At 45.6% G+C, this 17,644-nt stretch overlaps 1 protein-coding gene across 2 annotated transcripts in view; it reads right to left on the bottom strand.

Moving 5' to 3' along the window:
- GPAT3 (glycerol-3-phosphate acyltransferase 3) overlaps positions 1-17,644 on the bottom strand; it is a 556,310-nt gene that overhangs the window by 103,056 nt on the left and 435,610 nt on the right. For both annotated transcript variants that reach the window (XM_069630394.1, XM_069630395.1), the window contains one exon: positions 16,599-16,692. In XM_069630394.1, coding sequence (XP_069486495.1) covers positions 16,599-16,692 — 94 coding nt within the window. The remainder of the gene's footprint in view (positions 1-16,598; positions 16,693-17,644) is intronic.

The following is a 17,644-nucleotide window of genomic DNA, read 5'->3' as shown; positions in this document are numbered from 1 at the left end:
GCTGGACACCGGTTGGATTTTCCCTGCTCCCTTGGTCCTGCACTCTGGTGATGGGAATCTGGATCGGGATGTCCTGCTTCTGGTGGGTCCTTAGGAGGCTCCTGGAGCTTTTAGCCAGATTTGTTCCACAGCAGATGTTGCACTCGATTATGGTCCCCTGACCCTGGGCATTGGGCTTCTGCAGCAACGGAGAGGCATATCAAGTCGGGAAGGGCGCCAAGTAAAGTTTGTCTTGGGGTTAGTTGGTCCCACTAACCCAAGGGGAGAAGTCGTTCCTGAGGAGCTTCTCTGTCAAGGTGAAAAAGGAGGTCATCACAGCAGCAGGGCTTCACTAGGCAATTGAAAGTCCAGGAGATTGCAACAAGCTACGTTGACAGTTTCTTCTTCGGATGGTCTTCCAGTGGTGGACTCGGTCTGTAGTCCCAAAACCCTCGCCTTTTAAGCAGATTTTGTCCATTCATGCACAGCCTAGGCTGTCAATCACACAGCAGGGTCAGTCAGCCCATCAGGACTAGTTTCACTCAGGCATTCCTAGAGAGATTGAACAGGGGAGTTTAGGGACCCTCCCTCACATCCTGTCCTTCCAGACACACTGGAGTCGGGGGCAGGATTCAGGGCTGAAGCCTGCCAAAGGGAAGACAAACAAAGGGCTCAAATCTGTCTCAATACACAGAGTAAAAGCCAGGAAAGACCTCACAAACGGAAAAAAGGAGGGGCTGTTTTGACAAAATAGTCACCCATGGGTGCTGTACTGCATGTGAGGGTTCAGCCTGCAGTAGAAAAGCACAATGGAAACATTAAACCACTGCCACCAGCCATTTAAGTACTGATGGTCCCATAAAAATGTTACATGAAAAAGTAGGATACATGGCTTCTAGGTAAACCCCCCACCGCCCCCCCCAGCACTGCACATACATGGTGTGCACTGGACCGACAAAGAGAAAAGGTAAATCAATTTCACTTTACTATTCTTGGGAACTGTAGTACACACAAGAAAAGGTATTTAAACCTTATGAGAAATTCAAAGGCGGTCAGCACAGCAGCAGGGCTTCACTGGGCAAATGATTTCTCAGTGACACTGCAATGATGGTGCTATGTGTCACCATACAAAAAGCAGATGCCTATGGAGTTTGTCAGACTCCAAAAACAGTGAAAACACAAAATCCAATTCAGGTGAAAACACACGACAGTGTGAAAAAGGTCTCAATCACTAAGGAGTTCAATTTAAAAAGTCCAGCAAAAGAACTGGGGGTCTCTAAGGTCGAAGGGAATTAGCACAGAAATTAAAATTCTCCCTAAGAAGGGCTTTCCAGAGGAAGAGCATCCCAACTTCCTGGTGCTGCTTCTCATTCAAGTTGCTGTTTTAAGACTCAATGGCCTACCATGTAGCGGATTCCCAAATTCTTACATTTAACTCATTCCTATTTCCATAGCGTTGTCTTTAACCCCTCGATTTAAATGGTGTTTCCCACTACTTTACTCCAGCAGTGATGTGGTTGGGGGCTTTCTGTCCAAACCCCTTTTCCGTCACCTGGAGGGGGTGAGCAAAGTCAAAGTCCCACAACGGTTTTGAATGTCCATATTGTAGCAAGTCTGAGCATAGTCCAGCGACAGAGCAGCAACCATTCCAGAAAAAGTATCGGCAGAATTATTTAATTTCTGCCCAAAGAAGAGGCCCAGTTGGGTAATCCCTGGCTTGATCCCTTAGGCCAGGCTTGTCCAAACTTTTTGAATGTGGGGCCGAAGCATGAACTTTTTGTCACCCGGAGGGCCGGAGGGCCGGCGAGCCAAAAGTCAACACCCTCACCCAAAGCAGTATATTCAAAATCGATGGTGTGTAACTTTTGACACAATTGCATCACAGGCAGTGATAGCCATGCAGTCCCAAAGATGTGTCAGGGACAGTGATCAAAGGTTAGTTTGTTGTGATTTCTTCCACCAGTTTGTGATATTCTACTGAAACGGTGGGGGCGACCGAGCGTAGCAAGGGAGATATAACGATCTAGGGAGGGTTTGGGGGGGTTCCCCCCCCCCAAGATTTTTTTCCAAATATGGGGATGAAATGGTGCATTTTACAGCAGGAAAAGTGACCAAAAAGCCATAAGTTTACAATCAGTTCTAAAGGGGAACATGTACATTCCATGTCACCAACAGCAGACAAGAACATTGTAGAACACCACATTTTAATGATCAATGTGTCCTCAGTGTAAGACAGCACTGTCACTGATGTAACGCATTGGCATGCTGGTTGTGGCCAAAATATGCCTCTGTAGAAACATGTCTATGCTAGTTGTTCCAAATTCAGGACAGCATTGTCCTGTACAAAGCATGATTGATGCTGCCTGAGCATGTGCAGTGTGCCCAATACATATGGCAGCTCATCTCTGTAATAAACGTTCATTACTTCTGTGGTAATGAAAGAAGCATAATCCCATTCAAAAGATAAACTGTTGAAAATTGATCACCCAAAGGTGAACCCAATTGAAGAAACGCGATGCGAGCCCAATCTAAAAGTATGAAGGACTTTTTTTATTGCATGATTAGTCACTTGTAAAGTTGCAACTTGTAAAGCATTCAGCACAGTTAAGAATAATTCTAACACTGAACATATTTCAGTGTGACACTTGGCATTGTTTTTGCTTGCACAAATGCTCAATATCCGCTGGCACACTTGATGTGGCAATGCGGAGTATTCCAGATAGGTGTCCATCTGTCAAAAGTGATCTTGATTTAGTTTTTATGCTCTTCAATCTTGAGAAAAGCTGTTCACAGCAATACGTGCTGCCAAAAAGTGCAATGAACCGAAGTGCATGATTAGACAGATTTGGGAAAGAGTCCCATGTAATGTATTTACTATAAAATGTATGCAGGGTATGTTCAGAAAAGGCTCTCTTCAGGTCACCATTACTTTGCATGTCAATTAATTCCATTTGAAACATGTCAGGAGCATTGGTGACATTAGTACCAAACGGATCTGCAAAAATCTTCAGCTCATCACTGTGCTCCCTGAAATCTGAAAATCGGTTTTTAAATTCATTCAAAAGATTCCCAACCAGTGCCGAATACTTGTCATGGTTGATGCTGTGAGCAGATCTGGTCATCAGTACTGTGAAATGAGTAGCATTTTTTTCATTCAGCTGTTTCTGAAACAATTCCAGCTTATGAACAAAGGATTGGATGTGCTCATACAGCTTGTTCACAAACTGTTCCTTCCCTTGCAGTTTTATATTCAGGTCTGAAAGATATTTTGTTATGTCAACAAGGAATGCCAAGTCATTCAACCAGCTCGCATCTTCCAAGAAGGTGACATCTTTCCCTTTGTTCGTCATGAATGTTTTAATTTCATTAAGCAGTGACCAGAATCTGGATAGTGTGGCTGCCCTGCTAAGCCAACGAACTTGGCAAAAGTAGATCACATCATCATGGTCTGCTCCCATCTCCGCAAGAAATGCTTGGAACTGTCTATGGTTGAGCCCTTTTGCCCTTATGAAATTCACTGTAGAAACAACCTTTTCCATCACATGCGTCATCTCCAAGGCCTTTGCGCACAGTTGTTCCTGGTGAATGATGCAGTGATGCGTGATGACATTCTGGGGAACTGACTTTGCCATTAAACTGACAAATCCATTGTGTTTGCCGATCATAGCAGGGGCCCCATCAGTTGTCAGACCACAGAGTTTGTCCTCTGGCAGATTGAATTTCAACAAGACACGTTTCACTTCATTGAAAATGTCTTGTCCTGTTGTTTTGCCTTTCATTGAACATAGGTCAAGTAGCTCCTCAACAATTTGGAATTCTTTGGTCACTCCTCGTACAAAGATTGCCAGTTGGGCGGTATCACTCACATCTGTGCTTTCATCCACCCCCAAGCTGTAAAACTGACAGGCACCCAATCTTTTCGTCAGTGAGTCTGCAATGTTTGATGATAGGTCATCTACTCGTCTAGCAATTGTCTGATGTGAGAGACTGATTTTCTCCACCATTGCTTGTTTGTCAGGGAATGCCACAGATGTCAATATTCCCAAGCAATCTTTGACAAATTCTCCATCGGACAATGGTTTCCCTCTCCTCGCTATGGCCTCGGATATCAAGTAACTTATCTTGGTTGCTGCCTCAGAGTTCTGTCTGCCAGCTTTGAAGAACGACTGTTGCCCGATCAGGGCCTGCTTCAGCGAGTTCGCCCGATCAATCCTAATCTGGCCAATCAGGTTGTCAAATTCAGTGGCATGTTTTGTGGTATAATGCCGCTTGACATTGTATTCCTTGTAGACAGCTACTTTTTCCTGGCAAATGAGACACAAGATGTTCCCCTTTTGTTCACACACAAAGAAATCCTTGGCCCAACTATCCTTGAAAACACGACATTCAGCATCAATCTTTCTTTTCTTCTGATTCGCCATCTATTGAGAGTTGGGTAGGTTTTAGTCATATGAAAGCTACGTTGTCACAGGCCCATTACAATAAAATCAATTCAAACTTACTTGTATTGCTAAGTAATAATGTAGTGGTTTTAATATAGGCAGAACATTGGGCCACACTGTATGGCATGATTAAAAAAGCCTCACTCATACTATTGTCCCACAAATCTATAACAATGCCTGTAGAGAAGCAGTGTTTGGCACGTGATATACAAGTCAGTGGGGGTGGGTGCGGACACAGGCTGTGGCACCCTTGTGATGCTACTTAAATATGAATTAATGCAAAGGAATGCTCTTATTCTCACGTGGCAGGCAGCCAGAGGGAGATAAAACACTAAAATGCCACAGAAAAAATAGTAATTGCTCTGTCAGCTTTGTTCTAACGCACATAAACTCAGAGAACAACATGTTTTATTTGTTACGGCGTGCTAGTTGCCAGAGTCTTCCAGTTTTGTAGTACTGCAAATTAAAGGCAAGGCTATTAACCAGTACACATAATATCATTGTATAAGTGGGAAGGCGCAATTTCTTTCACAATGCTTTTTTCCCCAAAGTATATATGACCATGACCAAAGCCCATGACCCCTACTTTTGCCTTTGGCCCACTCTTTGCCCCTCCTAAATTTGAATCCTGATGACACCACTAGATTGACCAACTATGGCGGCTCATGAGGAGCAGGGGGCAAAATTAGTGAGCTGCAACTAGATCCATTTCAGCCTATATGTCTGCTACCATAGGTGACTGGTCCAGGGGGCACCATAGGCAGTAACAGTCCACCGCCACGGCCCAGAAATAAAATAACTCGGGTCCACGTACCCCACAAACACTGAACACATTTCCTACAAGAATGGATCACCATATGTATCATTAATATCTTTGTGTATAGATCCATATTGTCAAATTACTATGAGTGGAAGCAGACGTCCAAGGGCATTTAATCAAAAGGGAAACACTGCACAGCGAAAGGAAACAAAAACAAGTTCCAGAAGATACCCAGGCCAACACAGGCTGCTAGTAGGCTTCTGTACACCTGTCATCTCCATGAGGTGCTGCATGTGTCTGTTTCTGAGGGCCTGCTCTCTGGCACTGGGTGGTACAATGTCCACCTTTGTGCAGTCCATGAACCAATTACTCAAGACTACCATATCATGGAAATTACCAACTACACCCACTGATTTGGTATGTGAACATTGCATTGATGATACCCAGAAGGTGCATGATGGTGCCATAATGCACGTTCCATCAAGGTGTCCCACATCACGATAACGGAGCAATGGAAAACGGCGGATAGCATTGGCAGATAGTCTTGGAAGCAAGGCCACGCAGAGCAACAGAGGTTTAAATCTGAGATCCGCACTTAGAAACCGAACTCAGGTATTACATTTAGCTTATAAAAAACAATTAAATAAAATGCTACCATATGGAAATATGTCAAGTTGAATGGGACATGTTGGCGCAAGATTGTCCCAACTCACAAAACACATGTGACACTAAGTTGAACACTGCAACTACAAGAGTGAATATTTATCCCAAATCATATATGTTTGGGGACTTAAGGCTTCACCCTAAGGTACCCTGGCTAGTCCAGACATGGACATGGCCCAACCAACATTGCGGAAATAAATCAATTAATCGGGTCCACGGACCCGACAAACATTGAATAAATTAATAAATAAACTGGCCCGTGGCCTGTTACTGCCTCTGGTGCCCCCTTACAGGGGGCACCAGAGGCAGTAACAGTCCCCCACCACGGCACATAAATCGGGTCCAAGGACCCGACAAACATTGTGCTGCCTACAATGCACTGGGCCTGTAACTGCCTCTGGTGCCCCCTGTAAGGGGGCACCAGAGGCAGTCACAGTGCTCCGTTGCCACGGCCCCTGTAAGGGGGCACCAGAGCCAGTCACAGCCCACATTATTTATTAATTTAGGCAACGTTTGTCGGGTCCGTGGACCCGATTAATTTATTTATTTCCGCAATGTTAGGCCCAACCAACATTGCGGAAATAAATAAATTAATCGGGTCCACAGACCCGACAAACATTGAATAAATTAATAAATAAACTGGGCCGTGGCCCGTTAATGCCTCTGGTGCCCAGTGCTCCGTTGCCACGGCCCCTGTAAGGGGGCACCAGAGCCAGTCACAGCCCACATTATTTATTAATTTAGGCAACGTTTGTCGGGTCCGTGGACCCGATTAATTTATTTATTTCCGCAATGTTAGGCCCAACCAACATTGCGGAAATAAATAAATTAATCGGGTCCACAGACCCGACAAACATTGAATAAATTGATAAATAAACTGGGCCGTGGCCCGTTAATGCCTCTGGTGCCCCCTGTAAGGGGGCACCAGAGGCAGTCACAGTGCTCCGTTGCCACGGCCCCTGTAAGGGGGCACCAGAGCCAGTCACAGCCCACATTATTTATTAATTTAGGCAACGTTTGTCGGGTCCGTGGACCCGATTAATTTATTTATTTCCGCAATGTTAGGCCCAACCAACATTGCGGAAATAAATAAATTAATCGGGTCCACAGACCCGACAAACATTGAATAAATTAATAAATAAACTGGGCCGTGGCCCGTTAATGCCTCTGGTGCCCCCTGTAAGGGGGCACCAGAGGCAGTCACAGTGCTCCGTTGCCACGGCCCCTGTAAGGGGGCACCAGAGCCAGTCACAGCCCACATTAATTATTAATTTAGTCAACGTTTGTCGGGTCCATGGACCCGATTAATTTATTTATTTCCGCAATGTTGGGCCCAACCAACATTGCGGAAATAAATAAATTAATCGGGTCCACGGACCCGACAAACATTGAATAAATTAATAAATAAACTGGGCCGTGGCCCGTTACTGCCTCTGGTGCCCCCTGTAAGGGGGCACCAGAGGCAGTCACAGTGCTCCGTTGCCACGGCCCCTGTAAGGGGGCACCAGAGCCAGTCACAGCCCACATTATTTATTAATTTAGGCAACGTTTGTCGGGTCCGTGGACCCGATTAATTTATTTATTTCCGCAATGTTGGGCCCAACCAACATTGCGGAAATAAATAAATTAATCGGGTCCACGGACCCGACAAACATTGAATAAATTAATAAATAAACTGGGCCGTGGCCCGTTACTGCCTCTGGTGCCCCCTGTAAGGGGGCACCAGAGGCAGTCACAGTGCTCCGTTGCCACGGCCCCTGTAAGGGGGCACCAGAGCCAGTCACAGCCCACATTATTTATTAATTTAGTCAACGTTTGTCGGGTCCGTGGACCCGATTAATTTATTTATTTCCGCAATGTTGGGCCCAACCAACATTGCGGAAATAAATAAATTAATCGGGTCCACGGACCCGACAAACATTGAATAAATTAATAAATAAACTGGGCCGATGCCCGTTACTGCCTCTGGTGCCCCCTGTAAGGGGGCACCAGAGGCAGTCACAGTGCTCCGTTGCCACGGCCCCTGTAAGGGGGCACCAGAGCCAGTCACAGCCCACATTATTTATTAATTTAGTCAACGTTTGTCGGGTCCGTGGACCCGATTAATTTATTTATTTCCGCAATGTTGGGCCCAACCAACATTGCGGAAATAAATAAATTAATCGGGTCCACGGACCCGACAAATGTTTAACAAATAAATAAATAAACTGGGCTGTCACGTACCAAAAAAAAAAAAACAAAGAAAACTTACCAGGCCTCGCTTGGTCACGTAATGCTCGGCTGGGCTGGGCTGGGCTTGGCTTGGCTGGGCTGGGCTTGGCTGGGCTGGGCAGGAAAAGAAGTGTGAAGGTGGTGCCGGCACGGTATACCTTACCTTCACTCCGCCCATAAACATGACGTATGTGATTTCCATTGGCTGAGAAACAGCCAATGGAAATACTGTGACCATGCAAGGTTTTCTTTTTTTTTTAATATGACGTACCTTGCATGGCAACAGTATTTCCATTGGCTGTTTCTCAGCCAATGGAAATCACAACCCATGCCGGCTTGTTTGTTAGTATTTCCTTTGTTTGTTTGTTCGGCCTCGCGGGCCACATGAAATGGCTCGGAGGGCCGCATTGTGGCCCGCGGGCCGTAGGTTGGACAACCTTGCCTTAGGCAAACCCCATTTATAATTGGTTGGTAATAGCCTCAGGACAGCCAATAAAGAACCAAAGAACTAGCAACCCAAACCGATCACCACTAGAGGAAAGAAACCATACTGGCCAACACTGACTGCAGGGACATGCATGCCAGCAAGGACCCCCATTCTAAACCATTCACTGCGAGAAAGGAGAAACCATTTTATTTATTGCTTACTGAACTAATAAATAACTGAAGCCTCAGGTACCGGAAATAAAAATGCAGGGTCATCAATGCATGTCGGAACACTCACGTTCATCCAACCACCATCAGTTAAGAGAATGAATGCCAAATACACATGCACCAGACTCACGGTCAAGTATGCCATAAAGGGCCCCCGCATTCAACCATCCGCACTGAGGGAACAGAAAGCCCACCAAATAAAGTCACATGCGACATACTGGGTACTATTGGGGCCTGGATGCCAGTAAGGGCCAAAGGAAAGAGAAACGGGGAGGCTCCTCTACATCTCAGAGCGCCATGTGTCAGATGGAACCCTTGCAGTCTTACCGGTAACTCGAGGAAGAGGCAATGCTGTGGGATGTCATGCCAGCTTGCCGACACGTGACGCAGGTTCCCATATTCCAGAGAAGTCACATGTTAAGATGCACCTTCATGGAGAGACAGAGAAAACCAGAGCGATCCTGTAGAAGGGCGTGGCCAGAGAAGCTGGTTGCTGCAGAGCCTGAGGGGTGAGGGATGACTTCTACCTGGCCACAAGATGGCGAACAAAGCTTTTAAAAAACCTCAGGGTCAGGCTGAGAGATAGTGGGAAGCAAGAAAGGAGAAGGCAGCCACTGGCAGAACCGGAGACAACTGAGGAAGCTGGATGTCCAATGCCAGAGGAGCAAATGAGGGCTAATAGTGGTAGGGGCCTATAAAAGGCCATGAGCAAGTCAGACTGGGGAGGCAGTGACCTGGAGCACAGGGGGAATACAGGATAGCAGGCACACTGGTAGAAGACAACACCAGGGTGCAAAGTATGCATCCTGTAGCAGTTCCTGAAAGTGAATTATACACATCTGTAGGACATATTGGGGCCAGATGTCCTGGAGCACTGCAACAGTGAGCTGGGCACCAAATCGCGACCACCGTGAACTGGGCACTAAATCCGTGAGAGGGAGCTAGGAGGGCAAATAAATAAGCCAGGGACTGAATGGTAAATCAGGGAGCCAAGCGCTATACTCTGGGTTGATTACTAAAAACAAGCTGCAGACTATATCTCAAAGTGTTTGAGGGCCAGTGAGCAGCTAGATGCTATACCCCAGAGACTGTCAGACAGGCGATATGGAGGAAGATCAGGACACCCCTGGTCAAGAGAGGAAACTCTTACGCACTTACTTTGTACTATCCTTGCACCTTACGTTTAGAGTGTTCCGGTGTTGGAAGTTACCTTTTCGCTTTAGCTACTTCCCTAGTTCCTATAGGTGTTTATCCCAAACAAATTAAAACCTGTCAAATTCATCTCTTCGAGTCATGTGCTCTGTCAAGTCACCACAAATATGAGGCTATAAAAAGGCCTAAAACAACAATATTTGCAGAAAGACTGAAGCTAGAACCTCCTTAACATGGCAGGAAATGGTTATATGTGACTGTACTGGCATGTGCATGTTCTGGGTGTAGGCCCGCCATATGATGGACCCGCATATCAAGGCAGCATATTGGTTAAAATATAGTTAGTAAATGAAATAGCCACTCGTCAGCTTCAGTAACCAATTTTTATTTTATTCATTTTAAGCATAGTATTTTTTTTTTACATCAGCAACAATCCACGCGGTCTCAAGAAGCTTAAAAGGTCTTGTGATTCTACTTCCTGTGATGTTATTGGTTATGTGGTGTCACTTTCACTACCGAAATGTATGTTGGTGAATGGACGTCATGAGGTAAGCTGGGGGTGGAAAGAGGCTTGTGAAAGAGGCCAGTAAGGAAAAAACTTTCAGTGTCAAGTTGCGTGGAGCATTTGTGGAAATTTGGGAGTGCACAAAAGCAGAGGTTAAATGTAGCACATATTGTGCTACACCATATCCTCTGCCATTTTCACTCTGGTTGTTCTATGCTGCAAGCCACCTTATAGCACTAGCCTTTTAGGAGAAATACTAACGGCAAACCCATTGGCCCTCATAGAACTCGGAATGTGCTCATTTATTCTCTGTTTTTTACCTGAAACGATTGCCTTTGTATCTTGAACTCATCCCGAAAAGCCCACATAGGCTACTAGTCTCAAAAATGCACAAAGACCAGTTTCAATCTGCACTGTGAGAAACCTGAAGGTGTCTCCCTAGCTAGTCCCTGGGGATCTGTCCTCCAGGTGGCCAGTACACGGCCATCGCTATTGGATCCAGTTCCTGGGTGTGGACCAGTGAGGGAGGATCACCTGGATGGGGGGGGTCCTTGGAGAGTGGGAGACCAACGGGTGAGACGCGGTATTCCCCTTCTTTCAACACCTTTTCCCCATCCTACCACGTAGGATAGTCAAAAGCACTGTCTCCCCCTCCACTCTTTTCCGACACGAACACTTTGGCATGACACAAGAGAACGGACTAACACCAGAGCCGTTTGTCCCAATACAAGGGTCAGGCAAAGTCAGGCAATTGATCAGAATCACACACACCCGACAGCCCTTTCCCCTCCACACAGGGGTGAAAGGTGAAGCAAGAGAGCACAGTATGGGCAAGGCAGACCACACGACGAAGCGAATATCGAGAGGCTAACAAGGAGAGACGGAACCTTGCCCTTTTCGATGCAGATCCACGAAACCTCCACAGAAGAAAACTTAAGACCGAGGACAATAGCCCAAGTGTGTTGCAGCAGATATCAACGGTACACGCAGTGTATCGACGCTGATAAGCCGGAGCAAGGGAGACTCCCGCTACCATGGGACCGGCCTTGACTCCAGTTACGAGGAAAGCCAAGGGGGTTCATCACAGCCGGTGAGTCGAAGAGGGAGCCGATAAGAACCAGGCCATGGTGAATTAAAGTCTCAAAGTGGCAAAGTGAGAGAAGTTCAAAGAACTGTACAATTGTAAAGGGGAGACAAGCTACAAAAGCATACCGGCACCACATGGGGGCTGCTCCGAGAAACTCTGGTTGATCCCAGTCTGAGTGAAACTACAGATACCAGAAGGCCGTAGGAGAGTCACCAGTATACGTCAAAGTGGTCATACGGGAGGTCAAGTAAAATCCCCATACAGCGCCCGGAAGAGGGGTACTCGGGGTTGACGAATCCTCACCCAACGTAAAACCAGGAAGCGAACTTCCATTTCGTTGAAGGAACGTTTGTTTTGTTATTTGAATAAATCAGGTCCTCGAAGGCAAGAGACTTTCCAGGGAAACGAGACTTGGCTGTCGAGTCTCCTGACAGCCTGGAACAGAACTGCCCACTCGTGCTGGGAAAGCTCGAGTGTGTGCTGTGCCCCAAGATCTCACTTTACCCTGTGCTCAAAACGTGGGGAAGGGAGACCCAAGCTACCACATCCTGACATATTATTTGTGAACACTTCCTTCTTTTCTTGAAAACCATCCCACACCCTTTTTGTATTAGTTGTAAGGTTTGGCAATAGGTTTCTTAATATAGGCCCTTTTTATTTGACACAACACCACTAGGACTGCCTTATTTGCACTTGAGGGTCGAAGCTTGCTCACATCTTAGATTTAGCTTTAGATTAGGCGTTTTTCCAACCTGCATACAGTTTTAATAAACACCCTTGAACTGTGATCACTTGTGTCTGTCTTTACTGTTGCCACCATGAGTTCCTTGCAGCACATATGTCAATATGGGACTGGCAATCAAATCGATAATTTTCCTTTGTGATAGAGAGGTGGTTGAGAGGAGAGCCCCTTCCCTTCTTTTGTTTTTGTTGGGAGAAAACAACGGCCAAATCCACTCTTGTAAGAAGCGGCACTCCCAACTCTGTTCAAACGTGCTTCTTATATTTAAAGCAAGGATTTTGATAAGGAATCAGAAGTTGGCCCAGCTAGCTGAACAATGAGCTTATCATCTTTTCACCTAGTCGTACATGGTTACTTGGAGTTACAATAGTGTAGGCTCCCATGGTAACGCACAATCTTGGACACATTATTTGATTATGGCAGATTACTCTGTGCACTTTAAGAATGTTTACAGGTTGGTTTTGTAGCGTTTGCACTAGCATTTGTAAAATTGGTTTCATTGATCCGATTGTTGTGGGAGATGGGGTTTAGATAAATGTTATACTTGCTTAGAATAAATGTTTTATGAAATTCAATAGTTTTGGACGATGGGTATTTGTTATATTTTATTAATGCGTCTTTTTTCTTGGCAGAATCTATAGGCACTTGCATACGGCTATACTAATTGTTTTATGGGGAACATATCTGAAATAAGCACCAATTTATTGGCGACCCCCAAATGACGTCGCTGAGTCCTAGTGGCATTGTGTCAAATAAAAGGGCATATAATAAGAAGAAAAAAAAAACTATTGCCAATCCTTATGCTAAGTACAAAAAGAAGTGTGGGATGATGTTCTCATAAAAGAAAGAAGTGTTCACAAAATGATAAGTCAGGATGCGGCACTTGAGGTCTCCCCTTCCCCACGTTTTCAGCACGGGATAAGATATTACTTTCGAGCACAGCACACACACAAGCTTTCCCAGCATGAGCCAAGGTTTGAGCAATCAGGATATCCGGTGGTTAAGTCTCTTTTCTATCAAAAGTCTATTGCCGCTGTGGGCCTGATGAATTCACACAAAAAAAAAAAAAACACAAGGTTCTGTTCCATGTATATTTTGGGTAATGGCTTCCCTCTGGGTCCCCCTCTTCCAGGCGCTGACCCCTCACAAATTGTATTCAACAAATGAAACAAAAAAATCAGTTCCTTTCTCAGCGAACTTTGAGTGATGACTTTCCACCCCTGGATCTCCCTCTCTCAGGCTCGGACCCCTTTCGAACGTCAACCTCCCTGCTTCGGGTTCACTATGGCTTTCCTTGCACTCATAAGTCTTAATGTCTTTTTAAACAGTTCTTCTCTTTCTGGGTGATGCTGTCTTCACCCCTGGGTTCCCCTATCCAGACTCAGCCCCCTTTTGAACGTTAGCCTCCCTCTGTCGGGTTCACTCTGGCTTGTGCTTCAAGAACAATCTCCTCTGTCACTTTCGCACAATGTATTTTCAACAGTTCACTGTGAACCACCCTATCGCAGGTTCACATTTGTACATACAAAAATGTTTCTTTAGGCGTCAGGCCTCGCCCCTTCTTGTCGACATCCCTCCTTCGGGTTCACTCTTGCCAAATTTCCACCTACAGTTCACATCCCTCTATTGGGTTCACTTCTGTCAACATACTGTTCTAGGGGACTTCAGGCTTCGCCCCTATTTGTCAGCATCCCTCTGCCGGGTTCACTCTTGCCAACTTCATCAATCATGCCTTTCGTAATCACCTGTCGGTCAAAATCTTTCGAAAGTACAGAGGATTTTGCAAGACCCTTGTATGACCACTTTAACCGTTCATTTACAGCCTTCCTAGGCATTCTGGTATTTGCAGTTTCACTAAACAAGGGATAGACCAAGGGATAGACCAGAGTCTCTCGATTGAGCACCGACATGGTGCTGAATCGCTCTGTAGCTGGTCTCCCCTTTATTCTTAACAATTCTACGAACTTCTCTCAACTTGCTACTTTGCAGCTTTCCCTCAACACAGTTTGCTTTTTATCGCTTCTCCCCTCGACTCGCCGGCTATGATGAACCGCTTGGCTGTTCTGGAGTCAAGGTTGTTACCCCAGAGTCCAGCGTCTCTCCCTGGCTTGGTTATCAGAGGAGGAGGGTCTCATGTACCGTTGACATTTGCTGCAACATATGCTGGCTATTGTTTGCGGTCTTACGATTCCTTCTGCGGAGGGTTCAAAGGTCTTGGTCGGAAAGGGTAAGGTCGCTTCTCTGCTCGTCACCCCCTCGGAAATTGCCATCTTTCTTCTCCTCCTCTTTAACTGCTGTCCGAGTTAGTTCTCACATCATGCGGTCTGCCTTGCTCTTGCTCGTAGTATGCTCTCTTGCTCCACCTGTTATACCTATGGGGAAAGGAAATCGTCGTCAGGTGTGTGTGATTTAGGTCAATTGCCTGACTTTGCCTGGCCCTTGGGTTGGGACATGTCAGGTAAACGGCTTTAGCGTTGTGTTCTACGGTGTGAGAAAGTGTTTAGGTTGGAAAAGGGGTCAGGGGTTGGAGTGTCCGACTATCCTATGAGGTAGGATGGGGAAGAGGTGTTATAGGGAATTAAAAACCTTGTATCAGGAGGGTTGGTGACCTTAGAAGGGGGGAGCTCTGTAGGGTTTGAGAAACAAAAGGGAATGACCAGAATTGTTATCATAAGATGAACAGGGGGGATTGTGGGAACAGTAGTGTTTTGTTCGAGCACATTGGGAGCGAGGGAAATGACAATCAGAAGAGGGATATGGAAAAGAATAATTGGGAGTATTCGGGTATGTAACAGAAAGACAGGAATCCTGGGAGATGTAGTTTCCCACGGCACTGGAGTTTCGGTTCCTACAGGGTTTACAGAAGACTGATGGGTGGTTGGCTTCGGATAAAGGAGATTCATTGAGAGGAGAGGGGTTAGAATTGGAGTAGCCTACAAAAGCTTCATCAACTTCACCCTCCTCACCTCCTTCCTCGGTATAATACTGTGTCTCACCCCTGGGTTATTTCCCCAAGCACAACCCCGGGTTCCCCTACCCAGATGGTCTTGGATTCCTGGGATCTACTTGGGAGAATACCCTCAGGTTTCCCACATGGCCCATTACACCTCAAATGAAAACTGGAAAGCAGGGGTAAAGCAGATCGTCCAATTGTGAATCGTGAAAGCAATTCAGTGAATAGCAACACAGTGAAAGTGCAACGGGGTTGGACAGGTATTGCATAGACTGAACAGCATGCATAATTTCCCATTTAAGATGTTTTCCCTTTGCAGCTCACATCAAGATTGCTTTGTTCTTAGAATGTGAAGCACAGTAGCTTTAGCTAAGCAATTTGATTGTGGAGGAGCAAGCCAGGAATCTGCACAACCGTACATTGCACCTCATAATGACAGAGGGGGTGGAGAGGAATTCCCCTCCTTTTTACTCAAGGCACCAACACAGCTACATGCATAGAGGTCGCCCAACAATAAACTGGAGCAGTATTCTGGACTAAAAGGCAATGGAGTTCTGGATTCGTATTATACATTGCAGATGAACCACCATCATACGCGTTAGAAACATATTTGACATTTATAAGATTTAGCCCTGATATGTTTTCAGCAACAGTACCCCAAAATGTAGTTCTCCGTCACAGATTCTCTGAATTTCTCACACAGGGTCAATACTGAGGGTTTGGCCATTCTTGGGAGAAGACATTTTTCAGGCCCCGGTCTCTGCAATTATGCTCTAGTTGCTTCTTGTGGGCCCCATTAGACACCCTCCGGTAGGTCATGGCCTTGCCTTTGAGCCACCACTGCTTAGCCATCTTTACCCCCTTTCCAAGTAGGTTTCATCGAATTATTATGTAAAGTGCAATGCGGACTCGTGTTAGGTGCTACTTGTCGGAGTGGAAGCCTGAATCGCCCATACACAACCTTCAATGTTGCTGTTATGCTTAAAACATTGCTGTCTTTTCAGATTTGGGGTGTAATCATTTGAGATTCAAATAAGGTCACATTTTGTGTTTGCTAAGTGCCATGCATAAACCTTGTATTACTGTACCAAGCGATTCACCGCTTCACTCACTGCGTCAGGTCTAAAGCCGGCTTCTGCCACCTAGGAGAGCCCTCTCCTGCTTGTGACGCAGTGAACCATGCAGGAGAATTGAACTCAAAATGACCTCAGGATTTGGTGAACCTGGAAGGGACATACTCTTAAATCTTATTTCAATAACAACGCACCACACCCTTTATTTGAATCGTATCTTTCATGTAAGCATGCTGAATGAATTCAAACAGTTGTTTATCTAGTGTGATCTGTTTGCGAGAAAATGCGTTGTGCAATCAGATTGTTTGATTAGTGGGCAGGTCCTGAGAAACCCAATGCTTCCTTGCAGAAGCTCTTCCCGCCTCTCTTGCTCTTACCATGGCGTAGCATCCGTCGTTGGCCAAGATGATGATGTCAATAGGGGAGGTGTGGTTGGCCACGCAAATGCCGCCTTTCTTTGGTTTGTTCTCCCTGCAATTGCACAATATTTACTGTGAGTTCTCGAACACAGGCAGAGGTCACAAAAGACACATTTAACAGAGACAGCATTTAATAGGAACATTATCTAGAACTGGCAAAATCACAATTTCAAGCAACTGCACTTAAAACACAACATTCCCCCTTTTTTGTGGTGTGGAGGCACGGAAAAAGTAACAACCCACTAAACGCTGTCTATATCTGGGGCACTCTACAACAATCATCAGTGAATTCATCTCAGCAGTGAACTGAACCGCATTGGTCAACATTATACTCTGTATTCATGGCTTCACCATCATCCCCTTTAATACTTCTTAGGGCCCGATTCATGGAATGTTTTCCTATGGGATTGCGCCATTATAAAACACTTCCATGAACCAGGCCCACAGTCTCTGGCTTCATCTAAAGCAAGAGATCTTCCACTTGTTGATACACACATCGATAGAAAAAGAGTGTAATGTGCTGGAAGAAAATGTTTTACTCAGTTTCATAAAAGCCATTTATGTTTTTAAAATAAGTTAAGGTATAGATTACTGCTCTCATGTGCCAAACTTCAGCATCGCAGGAAAAATACTACCATAGTCATCTCCTTATCAATTGGTGGCTGTAAAGAACTCACAATAAGTTCATACAGAGGAAAGGAATCTGAAAAGGTATCTACTACGGGGCCATTTTGTAATGAACTGGGGCTTAATTGGAACGCGGAAAACTCATGTACGCTCCAGTTCATTTTATAGCCGCCCTGGAGCGTATGAGGGCAGCAAAGCATCTCCACTTTGCTTTCCTCCTCGGTCTCAGGAGAGCATCTGGTATTGCACCTGCATGACATTTTCATGCTGGCGTGTACGGCTTGCTTTTACACCTGGGGCTTGTAAAGCAAGCGGATTCCATTGTAAAACGCTGCCTGAAAAGTGGCGGGCACTGCTTTATTAAAGTAAAGGCGATT

Source organism: Ambystoma mexicanum, chromosome 6q (assembly GCF_040938575.1).
Source record: "Ambystoma mexicanum isolate Mex_15411 chromosome 6q, UKY_AmexF1_1, whole genome shotgun sequence".
NCBI classification, from domain to species: Eukaryota; Metazoa; Chordata; class Amphibia; order Caudata; family Ambystomatidae; genus Ambystoma; species Ambystoma mexicanum.
This window is presented reverse-complemented; position numbering and strand designations above follow the sequence as displayed.